Genomic DNA, 22,974 nt, shown 5'->3' with positions numbered 1-22,974 from the left:
CACACGCACACACATATATAAAATATGGTTCCTTGTTTAAATATTGGGACATGGACTTCTAAGTCTTGAAACAGAAAAAAAACACGAAAAATACAGAAGAGAAGCAAATATGGAACACCACTCTTCTCATTTAAACTTATTTTTGGAGGGGTACCCCACTCCAGAAAAGCACATGTATATCACCTCTAAAAGCACTGCACTTCAGAGAAAAGGAGTTTTCTGAGAAAAGGCAATATTGGACTTAACATACTTAAGTCTATTTTTTCAGTCTTTCAGCTATCTCATCTGAGTCGCAAGATTTCAAGTAGTCCTGTGTGTGTGTGTGTGTGTGTGTGTGTGTGTGTGTGTGTGTGTGTGTGTGTGTGTGTGTGTGTGTATGTGTATATATATATATATATATATATATATATATATATATATACATATGTCTGCATGTGTGCCTGTGTGTGTGCATATATATATATATATATATATATATATATATATATATATATATATATATATATATATATAAACAAAATGATGGTCTCAGTGCCTAACCGAAAAAAAGGCACAAAGAACTCGGCTGCAGGACAAAACTTCACTTTAATCCAACGACTGACAAATAAATTATTATTTGTGAGTCGGATTAAAGTGAAGTTTTGTCCTGCAGCCGAGTTCTCTGTGCCTTTTTTTCGGTTTACTGTTTATATATATATATATATATATATATATATATATATATATATATATATATATATATGGGTCTACTACAAGAGATTGAAATTACACTATTTCAGGGGTGTCCAACCTTTTCAGTTGCAAGGGCCGCATTGAGTCAACAGAAATGGTCTGGGGGCAAACGGCAAGTGAGGACCAAAAAAAAAAAGGTCTCTCACATGAACTGAAGAGCAAAAAAAAAAAAAAAAAAGCAACGTGTCATAAACTAATAGCAAAGTCAGCCCACTGGCTGTATTGTAGGTGAATTTGAACAATAAATAAATTAATAAATGCATAGTATTTGCCCTAAAATTCATAGACAGATAAATAGACAGATAGATACACGGATGGATGTAGGGTCTGTACTAAATAGTAGACTCACACCTCATTGGCCATTCAGTATACAGAGGAAAATCCATAACTTTATCACACCATCTGTTGCATATCAAAATCAAACAAACAGGTAAGAATAAATAAATAAACTAAAAGTGACCCTCTCATACCACTATCACTTTATATATATCAACTCAAGACATTATACAAGAATGGAGGAAAAGGCAGAGTCCCTTATTACACTGTGTGATCTCACACTGAATGCACCTTGTGAAACCAACCCCATAGTATAAGTGAATTAATTTGTTACATTCACTTACATTGCTAACAACTCTCCATGTGCAGAAGATAAACAACTTGTGTCCATTAATATACAAGTAAACTTTGATTTAATGAAGCTAAACATTCTTGTCCAGCTAAAAGACACACACACACGTCCCAAGTAACATCCAAACATTCAGACCAAAGGGTAAGAAGGTCACATAAAGAAATTGTTCAGTTAAAGCAGCAAGAAAGACCCAATCACGCTTGAATCTTCACTGTATAAGTTTAATCCCAAGTCAATAACACCAAACACAACTAGAGTCAGACCTGGTATGTTATCATTTTTTCCTGATTTCAACAGTACAGTAGAAGTGGATTGTTCTTCTGTACTTTAGAAACAAACAGCTTGAAATTAAGCTTGATGTCCATAAATATTATGGAGCCCGTGAAATATCCCAAATAATATTCCAATCAAAAAGTAGAAATAATTCAGTAAAAACTGCAAGAATAACCCAACCAACCTAACGTCTTCACTATGTAATACCTCAAACTTCCACAGTGTTTCAGCTACATAGATTCTGAATGCCCTTGAGTCCCTTTTACTTTTCTTTATGGATACATGCAACCCAGTAAATACAACCCCCACTAGCTGTAGACATGCCATGTTTCTGCCTTTTTCTGACCTCATCAGGTGCAGACTTGCCATGTTTTGGTAATTATAGATATAGATATTATCTATATATTTCTCTGTGTATGGTTTACATATCGACACTCATACTCCAGTTTGCTTACCTGCCAAGACGTGGACAGTTTTAATAACAACCACCTTTGAAAAAGTAAAAGTAACAGCTCAATTGATTTAAAACAGCACAAGGAAAAGATCCTCGCATCTCTTCTTAACATGTGCTTCCTTTCCATAGATTAAATATCTTAACAGCTCTTAACTGCTTTTGTTATTGCTTATTCTTTTTTCGCTGCTACTCATTTCTGTATGCATCATCTTGTCACATACTGCAGAATTTCTCTGCCTAAAAGTCTACTAAATCATCCCAGCTGACATTCTCAGTAAACAAATGTACAAGTTCTAGTAGCTAAAAAAAAAAATAATCTGTCCACTTTAAACTCACAAAATTACTTACCTTACCTTTTGCTATGTTGTAGTGTAACTGCACTCCGAAATAAAATAAATCCTCTCTCCACGATCTCGCTCCTTCCTTCAGCTTTACCAGAACTATAAAAAATGACCGAATGGTGTTTTCGCGCATGCGCATACCAGCGGAACGACGCTGGTATGAAAAAACGTGAAAAACGAAAGTTGGCGCATGCGCAGAACAGCAAAAGTACGCAAACGTGTAAACACACGGAAAAAAAGTTAAATTAAAATTAAATTTAAATTTAAGGGTCGCGGGCCGCATGGAAGAGCTCTGAGGGCCGCATGCGGCCCGCGGGCCATGGGTTGGACACTCCTGCACTATTTCAAAATCCAGTAGTAGATGGCCACTAACGCGAAAGTCCACTTCACCGAAAGTGCACTTTCGTGAATACCACTAGAATGAACGGGCAATGTTCTCCACTATGGTGCGGTAGTCACGAACCTTAGGGTTAGGGCTTGGATGAAGGACAGTGGATACCTCCACTATCCTTAACCCAAGCCCTAACCCTAAGGTCCGTGTCTACAGCACCACAGTGGAGGACATAGGTCCGTGACTACTGCACTGTGGAGGACATACAATTTCCTCCACTGTGGTGCGATAGTCATGGACCTTAGGGTTAGGGCTTGGGTTAAGGATAGTGGATAGCCCTACTAGCTATTCACTATCCTTAACCCAAGCCCTAACCCTCAGGTCCGTAACCATTTGCTCAAGTGGTGTTCGCGAAAGTGCACTTTCGGTGAAATGCACTTTCGCGTTAGTGGGCATCTACTACTGGATTTTCGAAATAGTGTAATTTCAATCTCCGGTAGTAGAAGTAGACCCATATATATATATATATATATATATATATATATATATATATATACACACACACACACACACACACACACACACACACACACACACACACACACACACACACACATATATGCATGCGTGTCTGTGCATGCATAGCATGCTCTTAAAGTGAGTGATTCCTTTCTGCTTATGAACATGCTGCAATTAATGGTGACACGTCAGTTAATCTTCAACATCTTACAGGGGCAGACAATGATAACAATAACTAAAAACTCCTTAACAAGTGTTGAAATGGCATTTGTTGGATTGGACATTTTGCTTTTCAGTGAGCCATAATCTGATGATTACATTTAATTGAACAAGCTTAGCAACTTCTGTTGCTTACTCCAGGTTTTACATTCTGAGAGTTATTTATGCCACTTTTCAATTTACGCCTATTACAGTGAAGGGATTAGTGTAAAATTTGTTAGTGGAAAGTACAATAACCTTGGAAACAATAAAACTGTTCTAAGAAATTAGTTTTAAGGCACAGTATAAAATGTCTAACAGCACAGAGCATTAAGGTAACCAGCTGTTAATAGGCTGTATCCTATAGCTTAAGGCTTGATTCTACCAACCGCCATTTGCATACTGAATGACTCTGAGCGCTTCACTTAACCAGACAGTATACCTGGATTGCCTCTGAAAAGGTAACTTGTGTCTAGTGGTCTTACCCGGTTAACAAATAAATAAAAAATAAAATAAAATAAAATAAATCCAATCATATAAAAACATCAAGTGTGAAGGAAGATCGGTGTTGTAACCCAGTAAGGGCTAGCACCAAGACTCAATGCTGATTTGAAGTACAAGATGCCTCAAAAATAAGTATCCAAATGCATCCTTATAAATAATTAAGCTGCAAGGCTTTTTTTTTGGCAAATACATTTATTACATTTTTCATAAACAAAGACAATAAGCAACATATAGATTAAAATCATACATTCCAACAATATGAATATGCACAAAAAGAAAAAAAATGAAAAGAAAGAAAAACTACACTCTTGCAACAGCTAGGTATACTACATATACACTATATCTTAAAATATCGATTGTTAGAGTATTTTAGATCACTGAGGCATCTCTAAAAGTTTTCTTTTATGTTAGTTACTCCTCTGACAGGAAAAAATACAAAGAGAAAATTTATGAAAAGCAATAAAGCAATATAATGCACTACAAGGAAGTGTTTATTTCAACAAATATTTTTATTTATTTATTTATTTATTTTTACATTTGTTAACTGGAGTCCGATTGGGCCCAAAGAGCTCTCTTTCAGAAAAGAAAAGCTTCTGGAAAGTAATTAGTAAAAATAATAAAAAAAAAAAACTAACAATTCAAGTTTAAGATACTTAACAGTACAAAAACAGAGATAGAGAAATACACAACAGGAATATTTACAAGGCAAAAGTAAAGTATTTTGAGAATGCAGTAGAAATATGTTTGAGAAATTTGGTTAGCATTAAGTTATATACACAGAAATATAGCAATGCCTTAAAATAAAAAAATAGTTCTAATATGTAAAATAAAATTCAGAGTAATATCATGACAAAGTACATCAAACATGCATTTAATAGCATAGGAATTAACTGGAGAGAGAGAGAGTAATATGTGTAGACAGTTTAGACAGGAAATACCAGGTGGATATGTTAATTGAGAAAAGAAGAACAATTCATTAGATTATTTCTTGACAACTACAGGTCCATGCATGTTGGAAGTTAATTTTTAGTTGCTTTTTGAATATGCCACTTTTGGTAGTAGAGCGAAGGGACAATGGAAGTTTGTTCCATGAGTATACAATTCATTTTTCCCAAGATTTTTGTTTGGGTTGGTCACCTGAAGTAGGTTTTGTTGTGTGCTTCTGAGGTCACGATATGGTGTGTAGGGTGTAAGTATAGATGTAGGGGCAGGGCAGGAGTTGGGGCTATTCAGGATGCTACGTGCAATTTGTAGTTGTGATATTTGAAGCACATGGAGGAGATCAGGCCATCTTAAGCTTTTCAGGGGATATACAGTGATGGGTTTTGTAGCTATTACTGTCTGTGAATCTGGCTATCTTGTTATAGGTGGTTTCTAGTTTGGTTAAGAGATTATTTTGGAGGTTAGTAAGTATGGCTGCAGCATATAGCAGGGATGGTAGAATAAATGAGCTAGTATAGGTCTAGATTTGTTAGGTATATATTTGTTGTTTTGACTGGACATTTTGATACAGTTTAAGATATGTAGGTCAAATTTTAATTGGTCATCTACAGTAACACCAAGCAATTTGGTGTATGAGTTGGTGGTGATAATTGTATTATCTCAGGATGAGATTGAGTTTTTTTTTAAGGAAATGGAGAAGCCTGGTCTTTTTTGGGGTTGATAACCAGGTTATTGCCACTTAGCCATTGTTCTATTAGGTTCAGAGATTGTTGAGTGAAAGTGTGGAGATTTTGTATATTGTTGGAGGTATTAATAATTGTGGAATCATCTGCATACTGTATAAAGGTAGAGTGGGGGCAGGACACATGGAAGTTATATGTAAATATATTTATTTATTTATTTTAATTTTATTTTACATTTGTTAACCGGGCTAGTCCAACTGGATATATTTCCATTTTCAGCAGTGGCCCAGGGAGAAAAGCTCCACAGTAACAGTCAAAATATGATAATGCACAAATAGAAAAGAAAATTATGATGGGTTGGGATGGTGGCTTAATGGCTAAGGTGTTTGCCTTACAAACACAGGGTGCAGGGTTTGAGTCTCACAAGGGATAATTGGCTAGGCTTAAAATGGCTCACAAGGGCAGTTAGCTTAGTACTAAACTATGAACCTATGAACCTATAAAAATAATCAGAGAGCACTAGCGAAAAATTTGTACTATGTGAGCAACACAACATACAAAAAGAATTACATACACAAATATAAAAGAAAGAATAATGTTAAAATAATCAGAGAGCCTTAGCTAAAGAGATTTATGCTATTTGTGAAACCTAAAACCTAAAAGGAATAAGACACTCTTACATTAAGATATGTGAGGTCGTTTACAATATGTTCACAGTTTAATTCATCTCCTAGTTGTAACAATACTTTAAGACAGTTACTACTACCCAAGGGATAAGCAGTATTAATTGGTGAAGGGAGGCAGTATAGAGAATAAGGCAATAGAGAAAGCAGACGATTAGTCAGGGTAACAGCAAGGGCATAACCAGTGTGTTTTAAGACGTTGCTTGAGCCTTTGTTTAAAAAGCGGGAAGGAGGGAAGTACAGTTAGATCTGATGGCAACAGGTTCCAATATTTTCCAGCGGTATTAGAAAACAAGGAGTCACCTGCCAATTTATTAGACTTGCTAATGCTAGCCAGTAGTTTAGTGAAACAGCGTAAGGAATTGAGGTTTGTATAGCAGATAATAAGGTTAGAAAGTATTGTGAGTTGTTAGGTTGGTAGAATATCCTATGGACAGTGGTAAGTTGGGAAGGTATCAAGATGTTTTTTAGTTCAAGCCAGTCTAGCTGCTGTAGGTTCAGACAGTGGTGAGTTCTAAATGGGTTCCCAGTGGCAAACCTGGCAATATTGTTATAGGAGTTGGCTAGTTTAGTGAGATTATTTTCCTTTAGGTTAGTATATATGGGGGAAGCATAAAGAAGAGTAGAGATTAGATTGGAGTGGGCAATTGTAGTTCTGGCTGTTGGTGTTAAGAAGGGTTTTATTCTATATAGGGAGCCCAATTTTCTATTTATGGTTTTTATAGTGTTATTTATATGATTATCAAATGTAAGGTTATTGTCAATTAAAATTCCTAATAGTTTGGTGGTAGACTTGGGGGTTATAAGGGTGCCATTATTCAATTTGATAGAGAAATGTATAGGGGGGTACTTACTGTTACGTGTGAAGAGTAAGAGCTTGTTTTTTTTGGGCATTCAAAAGGAGGCAATGTTTTAAAAACCATGCCTCAACTGGGTTAAATACTGTCTGGGTTAGGGATTGTAGTTCAGATGTGGAGTTGGCAGAACATATGAGGGTGGAATCATCTCCATATTGTATGCAGGTAGCTTGAGGGATTGCTAAGTGAAGGTCGTTGATAAATAAAGAGAATAGAAGCGGACCTAGAATAGAGCCCCGAGGGACTCTGAGGGAGACTGGTAGGTGGGAAGATAGTTTATTCTCCCAGAGGACTGCTTGTTGCCTATTGGTAAGGTAGGACTTGAACCAGAGAACAGCCTTGGTGTCTAGAGAAAGGGCTTCAAGAGTTTTTAGGAGCAGGGGGTAGTTGACCATGTCAAAGGCTTTTGACACATCAGTAAAGAGTGCTGATGAGAGGATGTTGTTATTACGGTGAAAGACAGGAGAGCTGTGGTGGTACTATGAAATGGCCTGAAGCCATGCTGACAGTTAGCTAGTATATTATGTTGGGTTAAGTGGTTTATTAGTTGATGGTGAATGCATTTTTCCATAACTTTTGCTAAGGGTGATAAGAGAGCTATAGGCCTGTAGTTGGAATAATCATTGGAGTTACCACCTTTATGTAAGGGGATAATGTGGGAGATTTTCCAAATATCAGGGATGGTTCCTTCATTTATAGTTCTGTTTATAAGGATGGATACAGGATAAGCAATTGCATTAGCTGCTTTTTGCAGGTATTCAGATGGTATTTGGTCAGCAGAGGGGGTACACGGCTTAAGTTTTTGGATGTACAAGGTAGCGATGGGTTGTATTTGGAATGCTGGGAGAGTATCAGGTAAAGAGGTTGGGAAATTAGAGTTGTTTGTGGAAAGCTGACAAGCTAGAGATTTTATGGTGTCTTTGAAGAAGGTATTGAAGGCATTGGCATTTTGATGGGAGGTATTGTTGTCAGCCCCTAGAGGGGGTGGTGTGCTAGAGTGCCCTGGGTGTAGGAGTCTATTTAAGTTAGACCAGAACTTTTGTGGATTATTATGGTGAGATTGCTGTAGTTTACAATAGTAGTTTTTTTTGTCGGTGAGTATTGCTTTTTTTGTAATATTTCTCAGCTGTCTAAATGTTTATTGCTCAGAGATATTTTTGAATGCTCTCCACTTGGCTCAAGATTTATTCCTAAGCAATATCTGTTGTCTAGTTTCTTATGAAAGCCAGGGAGCCGGTTTAGACTTCATTCTGATGGACCATTTAGGAGCATGCTTATCAAGGATAGTTAAGATAGCCTCCTCAAGAGGGAGAGTTTTTAGTGGGTTCCAGTTACAGGCATTAAGTTCATTTTGGAATACTACAGGGTTAAAGTGTTTGTTGGTTTGAGAGATCCTATAAGTGGGGGTGTTAGGGATGTCATTCTTTTGTCTTATAATGTAAGTTAACATATGATCACTTAAGTCATCTGGTAGAGTTCCTACCTTGTATATTTGTTGTTGTTTATTAATAAGTATCCAATATAAGATACTCTCTTTGTTCTTAGGTTTGTTAAGTCTAGTGGTGGTGGTAATTGTTTGACTAAAGCCATGAAGATTAATATGTGATGAAGGATTATCTGTGTTTACACATTTCCAGTCAGTATTAAAGTCTCCGAGTATAATAGTTTCTTGTGGGTAAGTAGTAGATACCCAGCTTAGAATGTCTTCTATTGTAGTACTATTATTACCAGGAGGTAAGTAGATGCAGATGATGTATAGGGTTTTGCTAGGGTTAAGCTGAAGTCGGGAGATAAGAACTTCAGCCTTACTATCTTGATGTGGGTTATGAGATATAGAGGAGATCTGTAGCATGGATTTAAACAGTAGTGCTACTCCCCCTCCCCTATGTTTTATGCGGTCGTGTCTCAATTTATTGTAACCTGAGGGGATTATTTTGTTGTCTTTAGTTCCAGGTTTTAACCAGGTTTCTGTGAGACAGAGGATATCAAAGGAATGTATATGAAGGAGGGCATGGAGATGGGCAATTTTATTATTTATACTGCGGATATTGAGATGACCTATAACTAAGGAATTAGAGAGACAAGTTTGGGTTGCTAGGATGGAGGGAGTGGTACAAGGAGTTGTGAAAGTGGGAACGTTTGATGGGCCTGGGTTAGGGTGGATGTCCCCGTCTTTTAAGGTGGGAGTTTTTAGGCCAGAAACTGGGTAGCTGATGAAGCTGGTTAGATATTTCAGCTTCCTTACAGTTGTGTCATTGAATTTGATATGAGTGAGTCGATGGTACTTGGCTAGCAGGTAGCATGGTGTGGATGTGGTATTTATTTGAAAATGGGTAAGAGTATAATTTTGACTAGCTGTTTGTTTAGGAGAGTAGTTGAAGTGGTAATAATTCAATTTATCAATGGAGGTGAAGAGATAGGCAGAGGTGAGGACAGGTATGAGAGTAGCTAGGAGTATTAATTTGGTTAGGATAGGTTTTGTTGTTGAAGACATATTGTTAGGGTTATCTTATATTGCTACAGCAGGACTTGGGTATGATAAGACAAAAGAATGTATGGGTTTTGTAGAATCCTTTGAGTGGAAGAAGTGATAAAGGTAATGTAATAATATTAAGTATTTTAAGAGGAGGTACTGGATGTAGGGGTAAGGAGAAAGGTAGATAGGTGGGGTGTGGTTAAATTATATAGATTGGTTGAAGCATAGGATTGGAAGGTTGGTAGAGAGGGTGTGGTTAAGGAAGTATAAGTTTAGGGCCCCTGGGGGTGGGTGGGAATTGGGGGTAGGGTAGGGGAGTGGCGTGAGCCCACAGGGCAAACGGAGCGGGTCAGAGCTAAGAGGAGCTGAGAGGTAATCAGTTATACAGTGAGACTGTGGTCTATATGGCTTTGGGTAGGTACGTGGCACTTTCTGTAACTACTTTCCTTAAAAAAATGCAAAGGGTGTCCTTAGGTCTATGTGTATAGGGGAGTAGGTATTATTAAAGAGTCCTGAAGCAGGCGTATTAAATGACAGAAGAGTAAGCTATCTAGGTTATCTACTTTTATGACTAAATGGTTAATTCCTTTTTAATACCTTCTGGGGGAGTGGGGGTATCTAGAAGTAATGATCCAACTGGGATAACTCGAGATGGCTGTTCAGCAGAGCTGGTGGAGTTCATCTAGAAGTAGAGATACAGCTTTTCATGCCTTGTGTTCTGCTACCCTCTAGTAACTATATAGGGAATTACACTAATTCACTAAGCTAGTTAGGAGGTAAGGCGGAAAAGTAAAAAAAAAAAAACGGATGGACGGCCTTGGGGTAGGTCCACAGGTGTGCTAGCCCTTACAAATAGGTTTACCAAAAGCACTCACTATTATATAGTTAAACGTCTAAAACTGTAGGATATCACCTACACTGTGAGGCTGAATGAAGCACGTCTAGGTAGTCCACGTAAGGCTTACAGGTTGGGTATTCTTTTCAATTCAGTAGGGATTTCTTTTATCTCGCTAGGTTGTTGATAGGGGGACAACCTGTGTCACAGCACAGGGATTATGAGCTGAAAAAGAGACAGAGAGTAATAAATATATAATGGCAACTAGGTTAAAGTCTTTGTAGGAGTGGGAGGTGAAATGGTGGGGAGGAATGCAAGTCAGTGGCTGAGTGGAGTGTCAGAAGAAGTACAGTTTAGACACAGGAAAACATTGTATAGACTCCTGAAAACCTAAATTATTAAAACGTAGGGGGCCCAAGATAGAGCCCTGGGGAACCCTGGTCTTAAAAGATGGAAAGGGGAGAAAGATGTTTGCCATCTGACGGACTGATATCTGTTTGAGAGGTAGCTGTTAAACCAGGAGGTAATTGACGTTGATATTTGTAGGTTGGAAAGTTTATATAGGAGGATGGGATGGGAAACTGTATCATATGCTTTGGATAGATCGAGAAATAAAGCAATATGAGTTTATTATCTCAAGCTTGGGCAATGTTGTGTGTGAAAGATAGGAGGGCAGTGGTAGTACTGTGCAAGGGTCAGGAATCGTGCTGTGTGGGTGTAATTAACTTTGCCTGTAAGAGGTGGTTTAGTATTTATATATACATTTTTCCACTATCTTGGATAAAGGGGATAATATGGCAAAAGGCCTGTAATTTAAGGGTTCTGTAGAATTTCCTCCCTTGTGGAAGGGTATTATGAGAATTTTTTCCAGATATTTGGTACTATACTTTCTTGGATGTATCTGTTGATAAGTATAGATACAGGGTATGCTACAGATTTGGCTGCATGTTTGAGAAATAATGGAGGGAGTTTGTTGGCTGATGGAGAACAGGGTTTGAATTTGTTAAGAAATGATCTGATAAAGGAAGTTGCTACAGGTGCTAGGGAGAATGAGGGGAGAGATGCAGTGGGAGATGGAGTCTTAATATCAAGAATGTCTGGTTTAGTAAGCTTTTCTATTGTTTTGATGAAAATGTTGCTAAGTAGAGTTGCAGTTTCATTAGAAGGTTTGTTAGAGAAGGGGTTTGGTGAAGAGGGGCTCCCTGGAGATAGTAATTTGTGTATTGAGTACCAGAATTTCTTTGGGTTGGAATGTGGGTTGCTCAGAGATTTTTGATAGAATTTTTTTTGTCCTGTAGGACCCGCTTTTTGTTTGGTTGTGAAGCTGTTTATATAAGTTCAGGTGGAAAGTTGAGTTGTTATTTTTTTCTATACTCTTCAGGCACTGTCTCTTTTGTTCATAAGGGATCAAGTTGCCTGGTTTAGCCATGGTGCATAACTACATTTTAGCCTAATTTTTATAATGGGAGCCAGGCTGTTAAGTGTTTCTATGAATACATTGTTGAAGCTTTGCTCAGCTTCATCAAGTGGTAATGTGTGTAGGAATGACCAGTTTACAGTGGACAGTAATTCATTTACGGTGACCAGGTTGTAATTTTTAGGGTTATGAGACTCTTTGTATTGATGGCACTTGTTAAGAATGGGAGAGTGCCTTACTACTGGGGTAGGGAGGTGGTCACTAAGGGAGTTATGTAGGGTGGAAGGGTTATGATAGCACTGGGGGTTGGATACTAATATCCAGACGATGACTGAGCCATTCTGGGAATTTTTCTGCCGGTGAGTAGGCAAGGTGATCAGCTGGGTAAAGCCATAAAGGTTTATAGAGTAACTAGGGATGGCAGTATTAATAAGGTTCCAGTGAATATTTAGATCCCCAAAGATGTGGTTTCATAGGGAATGGATATTGAAATCCAAGAAAGAAACTGCTTGAGTATAGGACTGTTTTTACCTGGGTGTATATAGAATGCTGCAATGGAAATGTTTTTGTGCTGATTTAGGTTACAGGTTGCTATAAGTATTTCAGTAGAGTAGAAATCAGGGATAGCTATTGAGAGGGTGGAGAGAGAGAGAGAAAGAGAGTGATGGTCAGAGAAGAGCATAACTACTCCTCCACCTTTTTTTTTTTTACTTCTGTCCATTCGAAGAATATTATAACTGGGGGGAGAATTTCACAGTTTGTAATATGAGGTTTTAGCCATGTTTCAGATAGGGCAAGTATACCTGGGTTATGCTGATAAATCCAGGCATGAAGGAGGGTGCTTTTATTGACAATGCTTTGTATAGTCATTGACAAAAATTATAGATTTTTGGAGGTTTGCGATCACAATGAGTTATTTGTGAGGCAGTTGGAAAGGGGGGGTGGTGCTGTATAATTATGGTTAGAGTGCTGTTGGCAAGGGCCTGGGCTGGAGTGAATATCACCAGATAAGAGTAGTACTGTCCTTTTAAGTATTTATAGGAAGAAATATTTGCAAAGGAACTGATTATGTTTTGTTTTGATGAGAGGTTGGGCATTTGGTATGTACAGTACTTTGAACTTGTGAAATGATATAATGGAATCGTTAAAGAGAGAAGGGGCAATAGTGGTGGAATAGATATTTGCATGGTGGGTAGTGTGATAAGAGAATGTGGGAGATGGGGTGGTATGCATGTGAGGACTATGGTAAGTGGTTAGAGCTGAGAAAAACATTAGAAAATATCCATAACAGACCATTAGCTGAAAATTAAAGTTAAATGGCAAAGATAGGATTTGCAACAGTATGTGCCATTGGTTAGTATTTTTGCCTTCTTTAGTGTTAAGAGTGGTAAGTGGGAATTATAATAAGAGCTTTCAAACAGTTGTTTGCAATTTCAACAAATGCTGTCTAATTTGCAGAATTCAGATTTAACTATTTTTGAGTTATACATTATGCAAGTAGAGAGAGAGAGAGATATGTAATAATTCTAAACAGGTTATCCATGTAGAAGATGTAGGATGGAAGATTTAGTATCACCGATGGCCCTTAGAGGATGGAAGATGTAGTATCACCAGAGGTCCTTAGAGGATGGAAGATGTAGTATCACCAATGGCCCTTACAGGATGGAAGATGTAGTATCACCAATGTTCCTCAGAGGATGGAAGATGTAGTATCACCAATGGTCCTTAGAGGATGGAAGATTTAGTATCACCAATGGTCCTTAGAGGATGGAAGATGTAGTATCATTAATGGTCCTCAGAGGATGGAAGATGTAGTATCACCAATGGTTCTTAGAGGATGGAAAATGTAGTATCACCAATGGTCCTCAGAGGATGGAAGATATCATCAACTGCACAAGAATTTCTTTTATCTTAGACAAGTACCTGCAGATTCTGGATATTAAAATTGTCCAAACTTATTTTGAAAATGTACTTTGACAGAAATGTGGATGGTATAATGGAAAGTATTTTGCTTTCCTTGATGGGGAAAGACAGGTATTTAAAATTATAAAACAAGTATAATATAGAGTTTTAAAAGGAACATACATCAAACCAACAATTATTGATTCATGAATAAAATTATTACTGAGGAATTTCATATCATAAGAAGACTCAAATTTTGAAAATAAATATTCTTGTGTGTGTTTACAGGTCAAAGCTAAGTTATATCCTTTACACAGAGCCTTGCTTTGGAGGAGAGTATCTAAAAAAAATTAGTTAATTTGGAAATTTTCTCAGATATTGTATATAAGCAATTATATTTCCTTTTTATTAAAGTTAAAATTTCTTTATTATTGGTAAGTCACCTTTATGTAACCTCATGCTAATCCTTATCTGCTCTGGTAAATCCACATAGCATGAAACTTAAGCTGCAAGGCTGTTTATCACACCTGTTTCTTTGAGTGAGAAACTGCTTTCAGTAAGCTAACACTGTGTTGATGTCATTCTAAAGTGTTTAGTTAGAGGTAGACTAGTTATACTGACACCAGCAGGGCTGTCCAAACATTTTTGCTCAGGAGCCAATTACCATACAGTTCAAGGGCCACTTACCATACTTGGCAAGGATTGGGAGGGGTATTACCATGTCTAACATGTAGTTGTCCATTCAAAACAGCTCATTGCAGGACATACTGAGGGCCAGATAAAATGTTTTGGTGGGCTGCATTGTGTCCCTAGGACCACCTGTTCGATACGCTTGTCCCAGAGTGTTTTCCATGCACTATGTGCACAGAACTGTTAGTGTTCCTCAGGAAATCTCAGATTGCTTTGCACATCCATGTTCTGTTCAGCACTGCAGACAAAAGGCTGATATAGTTTTCTGTCTCAAATACCTCATATGAGTTTGAAGCCCTGCAAACAGCTTTAGTTGGTTTAAAAAATGTGCTTAAGAAAAGTATTTGCATCTGGGTCAACCATCTTTAATTACTCATAACTGCAAGTAACCATTGCAGCTTAGTGTAAGCACATTTGAATCTCATCTTTATTCAAAATTATGTAAATGTTATGGTAACTGCTTTCAAATTAAAGCAAAAGCATTCACGTGAAAGTAGAGAGCATGTCTTCTAAACTAAGGATACATGGTAACTACACATGTGATATCACTGTTTCTATCTTCCAGGTTTTTAAGCAGCTATCCAAGCATCTCTTGTGTGACTAGTAAAAGTAAATTTGAAGAATAACAGCATTTCTAATAGCAATCTTCATCAAGTCATATAAACAGAACTGTGGTTACTCTATTGTAAATAAAATTGAGAAATGTTTCATTCTTTTCTCACATCTCCTGTTTGACTTTTTATCCCAGTTCTGATTGCTGAAACTCAAATTTATGTGACAAATAGCATTTATATAAAACTAAAAGACCACATTTCAAGACAAAAATACCTGAAAACTGGTTTGCTGTGCCCTCTTCCTACCGCATATAAAGCATAGTGTTAAACTTTATTAAGAATGTGGACTTAAACGTGCAACATTTTATAAAATTTTAATAAAAAAATGTTAATGAAATTAACTGCATATGATGTTGAGTTGGGGTGAAAATAAAGAAACTTTAGAGAAATTGTGGGTTCAGTGTCCTAGAACATAATGGATACTTTGCTGATTAAGTATGTTGAAAATCAACCATTTCCACAATCTGTCAGTGCAGAATTTTACCTAGAAAGTAATCACATTCATTGTAATGTACTAAATATCTCTTATACAGCTTGTGAACATCTGGCTAACACATCATAATTACAGTATGGTATTTGTGATAACACATAGAATAAATACAGCGCTGTAATTGTCATAACATATACGTACACTGCTTCTATATTCCTTACTTTTTGTGCAGATATTATCACAGAATTCCACTAGTCCCACATTTTGTAATATGTATTCTAGCCAGTCTAGCTTTTTGTGTAAACAAAATTATATCACAGTAAAATCCAAGAACTCCACAGGGAATAAATGGAGCCTGCGAGCAAAAAAAAAAAAAAAGTACCAAAAAGAATCAAACAGGCTGACTCCAAACACAGGCAAACAGAACAGCAGCAAAAATTGTATAGTTCCAAACAGGCAAATTGAGAAGAAGTAATCCAAAATCCAAGCACGGAGAACTGGAAACTGTATGGAAAATGAAATTTTAATATAAAAAAAAAAAATAAAAACAGATGAGTACTTTCGCATATAGCTTCTTCAGATCTTTAGTAAAACACAACACACTTGAATTTTTAAATAGTATGACAGAAGCAGATCTAGATCAAACTGACCAATAAAAGTATTGCATTATAAGTGAATGGAGTGCATTCTAAGAAAAGCCAAAGCACTTAAAGGGCAAACTACATAAAAAACATCTAAATATATAGAATAAAAAATAAACGATAAAAACAGTTATAATTTCTGCAATCTATGAGACTTTAAAATAGGTTTAATAGAAACATGTTCATTCAGGCCAGGTTCATAATCTGACCTAAAATTAAGAATCCATTTCAGCTCTGCTTTCTCTGTTTTATTAGTAACATCACCTAGTCATTCTGTGGGAACAACAGAATCAACAGCGATAAACATAAACTTAGGGACAGCACCTGCTTGTATAATATGCTTAGCTAATGCATTGGTCTCAATTGATCCTCTTAATGCAGTGTAGGTGGTCTCTGACTTAAACAGATGTCCTAGGATAACACAACATCTGTTTGAGAGATTTTATAGGAACTGGAATATTCTTATGACTGACTCTGATGCGGCATGGCTGGTGCATGAGAGGCCTCATTTTTATTATAAGAATTCCTTATCTCTCAAATAGATGTTGCGTTACCCTATTAGTTCCAGTAGTTTTAATAAGGAACATCTATCCTTTGGTACATATGTCTGTGGGAAGTGTAATTTCTGCCGTTTTATTGATGACTCTAATAGCTTTTTACATCCCTGCTCAGGATAACTGCTTAAATTTAAAGTCACAGCAAACTATAACACTTGTAACATTGTTTACCTGGCTCATTGCACTACGTGTTCCACTTTATATAGGGAAGACAAACAGATGATTTTGTGACAGAATTAGAGACCACCTATACTGCATTAGGAGGTCTAATGAGACCAATGCGTTAGCTAAGCATATTATACAGGCAGGTGCTGTCCATAAGTTTATGTTTATGGCTATTAACTCTATTGTTCCCACAGAGCGACTAGGTGATGTCACTAATAAAACAGAGAAAGTAAAGCTAAATGGATTCTTAATTTCAGGTCAAATTGTGAACCTGGTCTGAATGAACATGTTTCTATTAAACCTATTTTAAAGTCTTACAGATTGCCGAAAGTATAACTGTTTTATAGTTTATTTTTTATTCCATATATTTAGATTTCTTTTATGTATTTTGTCCTTTAAGTGCTTTGGCTTTTCTTAGCTAGAATGCACGTCATTCACTTATAATGCAGTACTTTTATTGGTCAGTTTGATCTAGATCTGCTTATGTCATACTATTTAAACATTCAAGTATGTTGTGTGTTTTACTAAAGATCCAAAGAAGCTATATGCGAAAGTGCTCATCTGTTTTTATTTATTTTTTATATTAAAAGTTTAGTTTTTATGCAGTTTCTAGCTCTCTGTGTTTGGATTTTGGATTACTTGTTCTTTTACTGCCCATTTGGAACTTTACAATTTTTGCTGCTGCTCCATCTGTGTTTGGAGTCAGCCTGTTGGATTTGTCTTAGTAAAATTATATCACAACTTACCTGTTACACAGCAATGCTGACACTCACGCTACAGAGCTGATACTGCCAGTTGGTGGGAATGAGGACCACCGTATAATGCCAGTGTAAAATAAAGATCAGTCCAAGTTTGATGTTCATTATTTAATTAACATAGGAACAAGTAGTTAAGGCACTCCAGGGCTGACTGCACTATTCTTGTCCAAGTATTAGTTGAAGGGTATGCAGCTTTACAGCTCTGACCCTTCTGTTACCATATATTACATCTTGAAAAGATCAAGACCTCAGTACACTTAACAAAATGCCTTACTTGTGCCCCCTTAATATTGTACTTCTAATGGAAGTCAGGAAGGGAACTGCAATGCCATTCTGTTGCAGTTTTAAAGTAATTACTGTCATACTGCAGTGACATACTGTTGCACCAATAAAACACTTAAATATCCTATCTATAGCCCCTACGTAAAAAAAATATATTGTAACTTACTTGTGCATTGTTTTGAAACCACATTATTTTTTACAGTAATATTTAAAGCTCTGCTGCATGCAGCATTGCATTTCAATAATAAACAGTAAACAAAACAACTGACAGGGTATACTACAAATTCTTCAAAAAATTAGAGACAAATAAAAAAAATCACTATTTCATTGACAGTTTACATTCTAACTTGAATGTCGCTACACATTCAGAAAAAGTAAGACAAAGTCAGGAGTGATGGTAGCATTATATCATATTACAGCAAGAATGTACTGATGTTGTAGAATGGCTATGTACAACTACAGTATACATGGGGGATATGGCAGGTCAGGTACATAGAAGAGGAGTGAAGGAGTGTTGTCTCTGACATCTTACTTCCTCGCTTTTGAACACTATAGGTACGTATACCTCATGTGATCGTTGCACACATATCCTAATTTTCTGCATCACCTAATCTGGAGCGCATAAGGAATAGAAAGAAGTGCACCTCTCATTTTATGTTACTGAGCAACATAGGTAATAGTAGGTTCAAAATCACAGAGAAAACAATTAATAAAACTAGCAGATGAACAGAGACAAAAGAAAACTGTCATTTTTCTTCAAAATTTTTGATAATTTTTTTAGTGTGGTTATGTTTGTTGGAATTCATTGTGTGGGGTGCTCTTAGAAAGGGATTGTGATTCTAAGTCACCAGGGTACATCTGCATAACTTCAATATATTGCTGGATTCTAAAAAAGCTTTGTATTGAAATGTCATGACTCACAATGCCAAGTTCCAACAAGCCAGAATTGCAACCCTGTTTTTTAAATGCTGTTTAAATATAAGGTCTCATTCAACACAGGTTTCATCATGGCATTGAGATATATTTGCCACCTTAACTCTATCTTTTTCAATGAAAGCTCATTGTTACCCCCCCTTCAGCATCGTAAACTCTATCAATAATGAAAAACAAAAATCTTTTAAAACAAGAACATTGCAGTGAATGTTTATAAATTGCAATAATCAATTTAAATTTCTTAATATTGTATACATGTTCATAAATTTGCTCTTTTGGAGTCCTTGTAGTTTTACATATATAGAATGCTGGGCAAGAAGTACAAGTACTAAACACACACACATCTTTGTTTTATAGCAACAAATTCCCTGACATCTAAGGGTTTTATCATGACCTTCTACAGTCACATAAAGGCCATCATTAATAAATTTGCAATACTTGTAGCAACCACATTTCATGTTAGAGCGATCCAAGTAATTAAACCTAAGATTGTTTCTTTCAAAAATATTTTTAAGATTGTCCCCTTTCTTATATGTAATTTTTAGATGGGGGTTCAGTACTAGTTTCTGTTCAGCAGGAAAAACTATGCCCCACATATTATAAAGAATATTCCTCATTTGTGATGGTTGATCATTGTACTCAATAACCATTGTACCCATCTTATCAAGCTTACTACTAGTTTTTACCATGTTATGATCACAATTCTTCTGTGTAGCATTTTTTTACACTTAAAATAGGAACAAATGCAATTTCTCTACCCTTAACAACCTCCTCTTATACTGACAAAACTAATGAAGAAGGATAATTTATTTTGTGGATCATTCTACTTCATTTCTCTACTTCAGTGTTTAAGGTTTCATCCACACATATAAGACTAGAAAGGCAAACCATCTGTCCTTTAATTATGTTCTTTTTTTGATGAAATGGTGACTACTATCATAGTAAAAAGGAGTTAGAATATGTCTCCTTCCTATAAATATTGGAGCCATATCTTTTATTAACATAATCCTTTGGAATGGATAAATCAAAATAATTTATCAAATCCTTGTTAACAGTAAATGTGAACCTTAAAAAATATGCAGAATTGTTTAACTCTGATAGAAATAGTTTAAAAGTGGAAAGTTCACCAGTCCATAGAATAAGTATGTCATCATGAAATCTAAAGTATCTGAATACTTTGTTAAAATAAGAGGAGGTAAAGACACTATTATGTTCCCAATCTGCTAGAACTAAATTATGTGCTTTAATTAATTGATGTTGGAACTTATGTTTTAATTAATAGATGGTCTGGGGGGTTGTATATAATGACATGTACATTGTGTTCTATTTTATCTCTGAGGAAGTTTTGTTATCAAAAAGGAAAGCACTAAGATCTATTTTTCTGTGTTACCATTGTTGGATTTTCTTGGTACTAGCTGATGCGTTTTTTCATCCTGGTGGTGGTGGTCTGTAAGAAGAGTTTGGTGCTTGTGGATTGTCTTGATTATCCCAATCAAAAAAAAATTCTGGCTGGTTGTGGAAAGCATAATGTCAGCCATTCAATATTACTTCAGAGACATGGGCAATTCAGGTTACAAAGAGCAGGAAGAACCTTTAGAAGCTTACACAATGAGCCATTGTGCCATATAACTATGAAAGAAATTTAGATATTTTATGCCATTATTCAAATGTATGCTAATATAAATTTTTCCATAATTAATGTTAATGAATGTTGATTTCCAATGTTAAATAACTCCAGTATTTTAGTACATCCACAAACAAGCAAACTTACCATCCTCATTTTGGAAAAGTTTACAAGCCCTTCTTCAGTAAAGTTTGGCGTGCCTTCCTCAATAAATACCAGGTCAGTCAGGTACATTCCTAGATATGGAACAGTTGGTGGATTGCAACTAAAGAAAAAAGTGAGAGTAGACATGATATTTAAAGTGGTAGTTTACATCTCTGTCACTCTCAAGGTGTAAATTATTTTAATTATTACCTACAGTATGTGCATAAAGCATTAATGTTAATTTTGTATTTTTGTAATACACTAAAAGTACAAAATGTTACTATCAGTAAAATGTTTTTAACTGTCAGAGTTTTCAAAGGAGTATGCCACAGCTTTCATCATTCCTTTGCCAACTGTTCACAAATGTTCTCAACAGTCATGGAAGCAACTTTAGTATGACTTTGTTCTTAGAATTTCTGAGCATTCTAGCTAATAAACTGCTTTTCAGATCCACAATTAATTGGTTTCTATTTAAGTTCCTGCTTAAGACCCTATGGTTGAAATAATTATTTAAGTATATATAACAAATCAATATTAGTTATCAAATTAACAGCAAAGCAATTAACAATAACACACGATATAAAAACAAAAAAAGGTCAAATAATTAGTTTCCATTCAAGTTCCTCCTTAAGTCCCAATGATCGAAAAACTATATTTTAAAATTTTAATATCCTCCTTCTGTCTTAAAATGATATCAAAACATTTACCCCCTCTACTGTCACTATCCACTTGTTCCAGGATACATTTAATAAAGTATCCAAATCATTGCAGTTTATTTATGAATATATTTTGTTAAATTATTTTCAAACCCATCTTTCACTATACATCTAATATCTTCTTATATTCCTTTACTGAACTTTCTTGTGGCCTCTCCTATGTAATATAAGTCACAAGAACACCAAATAACATATGTCACACCAACTGTAGTACATGTATAATTATAATAATAGTCAGACTTAATACCATTAATTCTATCTGCTTTCGGTTCATAATTACAAACTGGATATCTATTACAAGGGACCATATTAAACACATTACATGAATAAAAACAAACCCTGTCACATGTTCTCTTTAAGTTACTGTGCATTAAAAAAATCAAACACATGTCTACAGCTAGAATATGAAACCTTAGATTTTATGAGTAACTTAGTGGGTAACTATGGATTTTGTCTTAAAACATACAAAATTCTTAAAGACTAAACTCACTATTTGTTTGCTTAAAATATTAAACTCTATCACAGAATAAATATCCTCAAGGTATGAAAAACTACCACTGCAATGCTTATATTTATCTTTTAAAACACTGTCAGTGTTGTTCATCAAGTCCCAACGTGGGAACTGACAAATCTTACAATTAACTTCAGTGACAGTAGTTTTATCATGGAGGTGCTCATGAAAACACTGAATTACTTGGAGTACTTCCTTTTGAAAGTCATCCTAATTACTACATGACTTAAATGTGCACCTTCTAATAAAGAATTTTAGAGGCTAAAGTATGTTTGTTATATAACTTTGCACCAATAAATAGATCAATACATACATACGTAGTAATATAACAACTAGAAATCAGAAGTGCATTGCAGACTAAAATCATTCTGATGTATATAATCAATAAAATTCTTAAATAGCTGTATTTCACTGGTATGTATAAATAGTTCATCATTAAATCTAAAATAATAGCAAACATTTTTAAAATGTGTGCAAATGCATATGTTATCTTTATAAAGCCCTACTTGAATATTTGCAAAGCTGGCTGAATAGGACACCCACATAGCTACACCTCTTATCTGTTTGTATAATATCAAATATAAAGAATAAATGTGAGGGAATGGCAAAACTCAACAAAATTTGTAATGTAAGACAGTATACTCTTGTACCCCAAACTCAAAAATGTCACAGAACAGTTACGCCATCTTGATGTGTAACAGACATGTAAAGATTTACTACATCTACAGTAGCAAGCTACATATTTTGTGTCTATCAAATCTCCTGTATCTTCTGTATAGATGTTTGGAATCTTCAGTAAGTTATGGCATCTTACAGATATAAGGTAGAGAGTTATTATTTTACCAGGAATTGCCAAGAAACAAGAACATCCTGAAATAACAGGTCTACCAGAGGGATTAAAACAATCTTTCTGAAATTTTAATACATAGTAACACCAGAGTAAGTATGGATATTGCATATTTTCTTTACTGAGTGTAATAAAACCATGCCTGATGCCATTGTGTAACTTCCACGTATCTGCCCTTTTCTTCTCATTTATACATACAACTATCTTGTAAATCAACAATGGACATATTATAATATTAAAACAAATTCATAAGTACTATAGAAGTGCTCTAATATGCTGATTTGATG

The 22,974-nt window shown here is 35.7% G+C and overlaps 1 protein-coding gene across 1 annotated transcript in view; it reads right to left on the bottom strand.

The window, feature by feature from the left end:
* The window catches only part of RASGRF2 (Ras protein specific guanine nucleotide releasing factor 2), a 1,933,635-nt gene that overhangs the window by 71,371 nt on the left and 1,839,290 nt on the right, over positions 1 to 22,974 (bottom strand). The window contains exon 25 of the mRNA XM_044064238.1: positions 20,617 to 20,734. Coding sequence (XP_043920173.1) covers positions 20,617 to 20,734 — 118 coding nt within the window. The remainder of the gene's footprint in view (positions 1 to 20,616; positions 20,735 to 22,974) is intronic.

This window comes from Protopterus annectens, chromosome 2.part2, assembly GCF_019279795.1.
Source record: "Protopterus annectens isolate FY-2018-M chromosome 2.part2, PAN1.0, whole genome shotgun sequence".
In the NCBI taxonomy this organism is placed as follows: Eukaryota; Metazoa; Chordata; order Ceratodontiformes; family Protopteridae; genus Protopterus; species Protopterus annectens.
The sequence above is the reverse complement of the archived record's forward strand: the minus strand, read 5'-3'. Positions and strand labels throughout refer to the sequence as shown.